Source organism: Octopus sinensis, linkage group LG1 (genome assembly GCF_006345805.1).
Source record: "Octopus sinensis linkage group LG1, ASM634580v1, whole genome shotgun sequence".
Lineage (NCBI taxonomy): Eukaryota > Metazoa > Mollusca > Cephalopoda > Octopoda > Octopodidae > Octopus > Octopus sinensis.
The window spans coordinates 101,917,906-101,927,784 of NC_042997.1; the positions used below are offsets into that span (position 1 = coordinate 101,917,906).

The window sequence follows — 9,879 nt, forward strand, 5'->3', positions numbered from 1 at the left end:
TATATAACTACATTTGTATTTCTTGTCTAATAGATCCTTGTGGAGTCTACATCTACTGCTTGACCTGCTTCTCTATACCTTTCTTTCTATCATTCCCTCTCTCATCTTTCTAATACATGCTATCCTTTCACAGTATCACACCACTTAACGATGGATGGAACTAAATCTACCTACACTTAATCCTCACCATCATCTTATACTCAACACCCACTTTTCTACGCTAAAAGTCAACTTGCCCTTTCTCCCCCTTTCCCACCTGCACCCCACTAGCCCTTGTTGCTTTCGACCGTTTTGTTTATGAATGATACTTGTCTCGACAGTGGTTGTGTATATATGAAAATAAATTTTTTAAATTAATAAAAAGTGTTTGCTTTCTTTTTACGACGTTAAAATAAGAATTGGCAGCTGTTAAAAGGAAGATTACTGTCTCTTTCTCTCGGGGACAACTGTATAAATATTAAAAAAAAAAATAGAATTCGAGGAACCAGTAATACTTATCGTTGACCAGAAAACGTGCATAAAATTCATATAATAAGCCAAATAATTGTATAGTAGGAAGAGTCAGGTTCAGCTATTTCGCAAATAAACATTTTCTCCCCTCTACGTAGCAACAAATAATTTCACAGCGCGTTACTTGATTTTAACCAATGAAATTTCTTCATTTCATTGCATCGGGGATTAAATTCGTACACCACGTGCCGGTTCCGGTTGATCTTGTTCATTTGTGTGGAAGAAATTTCTTAAGAGTTTTTATTTTCGTGCATTTTTGAACTATGGATTTAGGATCTTCGTCGGCACCTTTTGACTCTAGTCAACGGGATCAACTTATGGACACAGTTAAACAACAAATAGCTCTTGCAAATGCTCAAGAAATTTTACAGGTACGTATATGTTGTTGCTATGAATATAAACCACAGCCTACCTCACAATAACCTTGGGAACTTTGGATTTATTCTTTATTGATTTGGTGTTTTGCTTTATCTTCTCGTATTTTTTTTGTTACAAGAATTGGAATTTTCCTGATTGCTTTGACAGGATATTACTTTACTCTGTGACCTTAGTGTCCTTTGCATCAACGTACTGTTTTCATCACGAGCCAAACAGATCTCTAGCTTCTTACTCGACTTGCTAGAAATAGCAGCCAAAATTCCTGTAGATTCATCAGCTATAACAGGATTACAGGATTCTCACGGCTTGAAAACTATTTTCGCCTAATTTTAGTTCCATGTATTTTGCCCTCATGTTTATTTCAGGCTATTTATCCGTCTATCGTTTAAACCTAATATTCGATTCAAGTGAATTCCTGATCTTGAAATATTTGTACATCTTTACGAAATATAAGCACATGCTTTAGATATGTCATCGAATTATTTCATCAGATCAATAAACGGCGATGTTAAGGTTAACAGTTCAAATTTTATCTGTAGTCATTGTTTTGTCTACTTAACTGTGAACGATTTGATCCAGAGTGTGTTAGAAAATGCATTCAGCTCCCCCCACACCCAGTTTTGCAAATAACTAAATTTAATGACGAACACAACTCATTAATGTTATGCAAAATTGTAAATCTTTGAAGGAAAGGGTTATATCAAAGGATTGCCAAGGAAAACCTTCAGAAGACCTTGTTAAAGTTTGTAGTTTGTCTTTCGATAACGCTTTAAGGAACGAAAGTATTTCGTAATGAAATGTCATTGATGGGATCCATATCTGCTTCTCATACGCCTTTGCATAGTCATTCATTTTTATGTATCGAAGATCTGACCTAATTTTTCATTTCCAGTCAAGACATAAGTAAATAAGACGATGTTAGAGCTCAGCGTCCTACATTAAACGAAACTTGTGTTACGGTGAGACGACGGCTTGAAACTGGCAACTAATGAATAGCTCCCCTGACTCTTGTTCGATGATTTCCATCATTCTTCCAGTGTATGTTTGCTTGGCCCCTAATCGTTTAGATATATAACGGACGTACATAAACACAACTTTTCGTGTGTTTTTTCATAAATGACTCAATCTATGTATACAAAAAATTCACGCACATGGTTGTAACAATGAATTCATGGGGCCAATGCAGTTTCGCACCTCACCTTGAAAAATGCATTTTTTCGGATTCCTACGTTTTAGATGTTCACGATTACGAATATGCAAAAAAAAAAAAAATTACCCCCCACCTCACTACCCTCCCCCCTTAAAATTTTGAACTTTTTCGAATTTCCCATAAAATGGTGTATACATTATTTACATTTGACGGATATTTGTCCTCATCTTGTTTGTTGTTAACACAACGTTTCGGCTGTAAAGAATGTACATAATTCCTCGTCTCTTAAATATCGAACAGAAATGGTGTATATTTAATTTACATTAAATTATTATTTACGATTATTTTAGGCAAACAAGTAAAACACTAATTCTTTTCACTTTAATCATTTTGTCTGTATTTAATTTGTTGCATATGTTCGGCAGTTCGCTGCGATCTCTTTAAAGGAAAACAAAATCAAAAATTTAAATGGGTGGAGGAAGGGGGTGAAATAATTTTTTTTGCATATTCGTAATCTCCCATATCTAAAACGTAGGAATCCGAAAAAGGTTTTTCGAAAAAAATGCATTTTTGAAGGAGAGGTGCGAAACTGCATTAGCCCCGAATTCATTTGATGCCTATACATGTTAGGTATATTTTATTACTGTTCTCTCTTCAAGTAGGGGTGGAAAAGTAATCCTGATATTTGTCATATAAAGTGATTGGAGTGTGCAAATTGTATAAGCACATCGATTTTAGGTTATTTGCAGATTTGAATGTAATTCAAAAACTATAACTGTTGGTGACACTGTAATCATGTGGACATAATCTATTTTCTCCCGAACTTCAAAGTCTATTAATTGTATGGATTTGTTATAGAACAAATCTTTGCCATTGTCAACTGGCTATCATAACAGTTTATGCACTTTTCCACTTGATATAACTAACTGTAATTTCAGTTGGTTTAATATTTCATTATTGTATTTCCAAAGAAATACACTCCTGTATTTCAGTTATTTTGAAAATAATCTGGAATTCGGATTTATTTGTCCATCTTGCTTTAATTCATCATTTTAGTTATATGATCTTTAAAAACTAACTCTCACACTGAATGTATGTGTATCCTCAACATGAAGTAATAACTAAGGCTATAACTTCTTAAACTTAAATGTTTTATTGATTTGTGTATATTTTGTAATAATTTCCTCCCTTTTCTCATTCTGAAAATCAGATTTAGTAAAGTGAGATCAAAATGTTTCTTCTGTCAGTGTTAGAAGTGAATCAGATTAATAATCAACTCTGGCTGAAAACATTTGTTGTTGATATATTGAATTCAAATTCCACCAAAGTTAACTTTAGCTTTTGTCCTTTCAAGGTTGGTACTGGTGTCAATATAGCCAAATATACCTGCTGTTAAAGTTAGCAGCTTTGTGTAAGTTAAAGATAGTGGATTGGCAAACTGTATAAAGCACAGGATAAAATATCTTGGAGTGTTTGGTTGTCTCTTCACATTTAGTGTTCAAATTCTGTTGGAGTTTACTTTGCATTTCATTTTTCTAGGTATACAAAGGAAGCACTAATTATATAGTAGGGTTGGTTTAATCTACTGCTACCAAATCCTAAAGGATTTGGAGTGGCTTAGTGGGAAGGGTGTTGGACTCATGATTGTAAGATTGTGGTTTTGATTCCCCGACTGGGTGACATGTCGTATTCTCGAGCAATACACTTCATTTCACATTGCTCCAGTCCACTCAGCTGGCAAAAATGGGTGATCCTGCAACAGATGAGTGTTCCGTCCAGGTGGGGAATATATACGCCATGAAACTTGAAAACTGGCCCTTAGACTTAAGAAAGTAACTTTACCTAAAATCTTAAATTTCTGGTTGTGGTGACAACGTTAGTGCATGCTAATTTAGTATGTATTTTATCTTGATTTTTGGCAACAAGTCTCCTCAATTCTCAAGAATCTTTCTTAGGATTCTTGCAGAATATAGGATGGTACTTTTCTGCATGTTGACAATGCGAGATTCAATTCCAATCTCTTAGTCTTTTAGGTAGCATTTTGGGTGTTGCACCAAGTGCACTGATTTCTACAGGAATAATTGTTGTCTTGGTCTTCCACAATCTCTTCAGTTCTCTGACTAGATCTTGATATTTCTCTATTTTTTCTTTAGTATCAACTCTGCTATCATAGGGAATTGCAAAATCTATAATCTTACAAGGTTCATAGGCTGACTATGAAAGAGTGATGCTTGAGCTGTTGAATTTCGCATGAATTAATTTCAGCCCTTCTCATTAATAGTTGGATTGTTTCTTTTCAGGTAAAAAGTAACTAGTGACTTCTCTTGAAAATGGACAAAATTTGGCATTGTGGTGTTATCAAGTACCAAGAGAAAAAGGGTTTAGCCCCCAAGGACATTCATACTGACATGGTTGTTACATTAAGGGATGACGCTCCAGCTTCATTAACAGTGCAAAAGTGGGTAACTGATTTTAGGAGACGAAGGCAGAATCTTGAAGATGACCCAATGTGTGAATGTCCTACAACTGCCACCACCAAAGAAAACATTAATCAAGTTCACCACATGCTGATGAATGACAGGTGATTGACTATATGCTAATAGCCAATGTTGTTAGCATATCCTGTGAGAGAGTTGAGAATCTCTGCACAATGAACTTGGCATGATACAGGTTTCAGCTCAGTGCCACACCTGACACCTGATCAAAAGTGCACCAGGCTGATCACCTCATGGGAAAATCTGACATTGTTTGAGGTAGATCCAGATGGTATCCTTGAACATTTCTTAATCCAGGATGAGTGTTGGCTTCATCACTTGAGCCAGGGACAAAGAGACAGACCATACAGTGGAAAATCCCCTTCTCCAAAGAAAGCCGAGCTCGTTTTATCTGCAAGGAAGGTGATGGCCTCAGTTTTTTGGGATGCAAAAGGCATCGTGTTTATTGACTATTTTCAAAAGGGCCACACTGTCAGTGGAGAGTACTATGCCAACTTGCTGAGGTGGTTACAAAACATTGTCAAGACGAAATACCCAGGAAAACTGATGAAAGGTGTCTTGTTTCATGAGGACAATGCTCTAGAACACAGTCCAGTCCTTGGTTTCAATGGCTGCTGTGCATAACTGTGGCTTTGAACTGGTTAATCAGCTTCCCTATTCACCTTCTGTTTCCCAACACAAGAAAACACTTGGCTGGGAACTAGTATTGCAGAAGTCAGATGTCATTTTAACTGGAATGAAACAATGCAGTTATTAATAAGAATGGTTGAAATCAATGCATGCAAGATTTCACAGCTCTTGCATCACTCCTATGAACTTTTCAGCTCAAGCTCAGACACTGTTTATTTTGTCCTCTGTAATAATGCCTGGTCTTCTTGCTTCAAAAATATGGTCAGTCTTTAGTGGAAAGTCCCACAAGATCTTGTAATTCACATTTTCTATCACAGCCTCTGATTCATGTTCATCATCATCACGTACTGATGTCATGACTTGATTTTGGTTATTGTTTGTAATCAGTTTACATTCTTTGTTGCCATGAAAGTTACAAATCTAATGCGAAATTATGTATTTATTTTTTTTGTAGAGAATGTCAGAGAAATGTTTCAAGAAATGTATAGTGAAACCTGGTTCTTCTCTAGATAATTCTGAGCAGGTAAGTTCAATTGTTATAGAGAATACAATATTTGTGCAAAGAGAAAAAAATATAATTTTTTTCATATCTTATAATAATTCTGCTTGTCATTCTGTTACTTAGCCCGTTGGTAATGCTTCCACATGATTAGGGAAAAAGAGGGAGTTAGTGGGGATGTAATTGTAATGGTTTCTTGTGATTAGTTGAAGGGAAAGATAGGAGAAAGAAAAAGGAGAGAGAAAAAGAGGATAAAGCAAAGAGGGAGAGAGAAGCATCCATGATGTGAGGTAGGGAGAACGTAATATTTATTATGTGGTTAAAGAGTTAAAAATATAATTTTAGCAGAGGGGTAAGGTTTTGATGGTGAGATTAAAGAAAGGTGTGGTGTTGATTGGATAGTGAAAAGTGTATTTTTTTCTTAATTGAATTAAGTCTTTTATATCATCTATCTCTTAACACATGCACATAAGTGCAATTCCATGAAATATTCATGCTTATTTATGTGGTAGTTATATGCAATTTAATATAATGGTTGCATCATATGTATGGGATATTTTTTTTGTTTATAGGAAAAGTAAGAGTGAATATTTATTTTATGAGTACTGTGTATTAAGCCTATAAAACTGTACATAAAAAGTATATAAATTGTATATAGAAAGTACATTAAGTAATCATCGTATTCCAATATTTTCATTTTTCAATGAGTAGCAGATGAGCAACTATCTTCCCATACAGGCACAACATAGGCTACACTTTGAGTTTTTTTTTCTTCAGAAATAACCCAGTAGATTTACAATTAATTCCGTGAAATATTTAAGAGTTAATCTTAACCCTTTCGTTACTATATTTCTGACCAAATTACACCCCTTATGTGTTTCAATTAATTTCTAACGTAATCATAAATTTAGTCTGGTTTCATTAAATAACTATAACTTTTTTATTTATCGATATATTAATCTGATTTTTGGAAGATAATTTAATGAAATATTCTCAACCAATTCTATACTATAATTTTTGTCACAAAGTGACTCTAATTACAGGTAGATACAGGTAAATTCAACAAAATATAAAATTATTAAAATTTTGTTCAAACATCGCTATAGAAAATGGGTTATTAGCTAATATTCAATTGGGTATACAACAAAATTTTATGATAGAATTTGTTATTCTGGGTAACTTTCTGATACCCATAATAATATTTATGGCAAAATAGTCTTAATTTCATTTAAGGTTGTGGGAAACCACAAACTATCCTTTCTTTCGCTTTGTTTACATTTAGCGTAACGGTTTGTTTTCGCCGTAATGATTTCAAATGGGCTCATTCGAAAAAGTAAATAGAAATAGTCTAAGGCTTTACTCTCCTGGGAAAGTCTGTGGCTTGGTCCAGTTTCTTCAGAAAAATCACTGAAAGAAACAGTTTTTAAATTTTCACTCCATTCAGGTGCCAATTCGTTTTCTTTATCGCTGTCGGAGCTCTCAAATTCACTGTTTTCACTTTCGGAAAATGAAACATCAGATTCATTATCAAATACCATGTGCTTTTTTTTTTCAGTCATAGAGTTAGATTTATGAAGGTCTTCAGTAGAAAATCCTTCGAATTCTGACTCGCTGCTTGATATAATGAAATTCGTATCCACTTTTTGTCAGAATTACAAATTTTGAAAACACAATAGGAACAAATTTCGGAAAAAAATCTCCCAAAATTCACGGAATTAAAATTACACTTCGATTATTGTACAAAACTGTAGTTGAACTGTTTACTAAGTATAATACGTGTTTTCACGAATGTACTGAAGAGATTTGCTCTGATATTCTCATTTAAATATGAATAGGTAAATTCGGGCAGCTTTGGGCGGTTTGGTCTCATAAACCAAAATTTTTTTCGGGCGGCTTTGGGCGGTTTGGTAACGAAAGGGTTAAAGTGTTCATCACTCATCTCATCTTCTACTAGTCTCTCTCTGTCCACTCCCTGCATTGTATAACAGTAAATTTCTGCTATTCATTGTACCCTGCAGTTTGTGCAAGAATGTCTTTGGATCTATCCTTTCATCTTTCTGACACTCACCTACTCTCCTCTCAACAGGTTATACTGCTTATGTAATGAGGGATTGAATTGTCTCTACCTGTACTCAAGCCCCCTACCTCCACCAGTCTCTCTGTACTAGCAGTCAACATTGCATCTTTCCTCCAGTCACCCCTCGTCCCTTAAACTCTATCTCAGCCATCACACACTTGTTCCCTTCATTCACATATCCTTCTTTCTGTCATCACTCTTGGTCAATTAACCAAATGGTCACAGCATGATGCAGTGAGGACCATTTAGTCTTACAGAGCAAAAGGCAACCCCACAGTTGCAGTACCTTGATAAAATACATTCAGTACACTTTGTAAAGTGGTTATTAAGTAGAAGCAACATAAGTTTGAAAGGACTCTTTAGCTTTGTCAGAGACATGAGAAACTCTCTAATGTTGGTGTTACAATAAAATGCACCTAGTACAATCTGTAAATTAGTTTGGTGATAGGATGGGCATCCAGCCATAGAAATCAAACCAAAATTAAAATGTATGTGCGAGATGTCTAAGAGGGCAGTAACTCTCAATAAAAACTAAGTTGGACTGATGATCCATCTAACCTTTAAAATGATAATGTTAAATTGTTGGGTACTCTGTCAGGTTTAGGTTGAAATGCTTAAATTTGCAAAACTACTAGTCACAGGCATTTTCATATGGGTAAGGAATTCACTTTTTGCAACTATGTAGTTTAAGGTTTGTTGTTGCTGTGTAACACTGGGCAGTTGCCTTCTGTTATAACTTCAGGTTGATTAGGATCTCATGAATGAAATTGGGATTTGGAAATTGTACTGAAGCTTGTGTGTTTTTGTGTTTGTATCCACCTATTGCCTTTATTTTATAAACATACTACATAAAAACATTGTCACCATGTATACATTGTCATTCAAACTGTATCTTGGAAAAATTTCCTCTATAAGTCATTTCTAACCCATGCTAACATGGTAGAAGTGAGTGTGAAAATGAGGATGATGACTCCACCTATGTTGACACAACCTACAAGCTTTTCTGCTTAACAAATTGTTGCAGAGCCTTTTGGCTAATGAGTTTCTACCAACTTTGCAGAATAATCCTGCTCACCATTTCACAGGCCTACTGACACTCTTGTAGGTAAAGGAGGCCTCCATATTTGACAATCTCTCCTCTTCCATCTGTACATGTCACACTTTCAACACATAGCTCTTCTTCAGACTTCACTATCCACACCTATAATCTCACTCCCACATAGACACAACTGTTATTTTGCCTGGAAAATAAAGATGATGACAATGATGTCTATATTATACACCTAGTGAGTAGGCTTTTAAGAGGTGTTGAGAGTTTAGAGCTTAATGTATTATTTTGATAGACTATGTCTTAGTTTTTAATTACCAGTATCTTAAAATTAGTTGATGTCATGTTTGTTTTGGATACTACTAAACTAAAATAAACTGTATTTTTCAGTAACTCATTTCATTTTTAATTTGTATTTTACAGAAATGCATAGCTATGTGTATGGATCGCTACATGGATTCTTGGAACTTAGTTTCCCGAGTATACAGCAGCCGTCTAAGTAAAGAACGAGCAAAAATGTAAATGTGGGTTCCAATATTCATGCTGCATTGGATTTATTCAGGATTGTAGATCATGTACCCTTTGTACTGACCTGTTTTGAATTTTCAATAGTAATACTGAACAAACTTTGGAGTTCTCTGCAGCTCTTTCTTGTAGCAATGATGTTATATATATCAACTATGGGAGATATAGATAACGACTTGATTCATTTTTATTTTTTGTCTTTCTTTATCACCCATGTGGGAAAATATTCATTGAAACAGTTCATTTCTGTTTTATTTATTTGAAAACAAAAAAATAGAAATTTAAAAATTGTATAATCAAAATAATAAAAAAACATGCATAGTGCAATTTTGTTGACAAATAAGTTTTTAATAAAAAAAAAAATATTGTATTTTGAATTGTTTTTCCTTTAATTCAGTAATTGTCTTGTTTATATTTCACCATTTGCTTTCATTGAATAAATCATCATCATTGCCACAGTCATCACTTAAAGCCTGGTATGGTTTGGTTGGTTTAACAGTCTAATGTATTAGAGCACATGCCATGCCAAATATCTACATTATCATGGTTTCTATGGCTGGATGTCCT

The 9,879-nt window shown here is 34.5% G+C and overlaps 1 protein-coding gene across 1 annotated transcript; it reads left to right on the plus strand.

Annotated features, from left to right (window-relative positions):
• The first annotated feature begins 669 nt into the window (after positions 1-669).
• Positions 670-9,614, plus strand: LOC115214155 (mitochondrial import inner membrane translocase subunit Tim13-B). Its single transcript, XM_029783234.2, has 3 exons — positions 670-881; positions 5,618-5,686; positions 9,211-9,614. The coding sequence occupies exons 1-3, from the start codon at positions 774-776 to the stop codon at positions 9,307-9,309; spliced, it is 276 nt and encodes a 91-aa protein (XP_029639094.1). The 5' UTR covers positions 670-773; the 3' UTR covers positions 9,310-9,614.
• Positions 9,615-9,879: the final 265 nt, after the last annotated feature.

Excerpts from the sequence above, each read along its gene's own strand:
- LOC115214155 (XM_029783234.2), top strand. The coding sequence starts at position 774 with ATGGATTTAGGATCTTCGTCGGCACCTTTTGACTCTAGTCAACGGGAT. Across the intron at positions 882-5,617 it reads ATGCTCAAGAAATTTTACAG|AGAATGTCAGAGAAATGTTT; the intron begins GTACGTATATGT and ends TTTTTTTTGTAG. Across the intron at positions 5,687-9,210 it reads CTCTAGATAATTCTGAGCAG|AAATGCATAGCTATGTGTAT; the intron begins GTAAGTTCAATT and ends TGTATTTTACAG.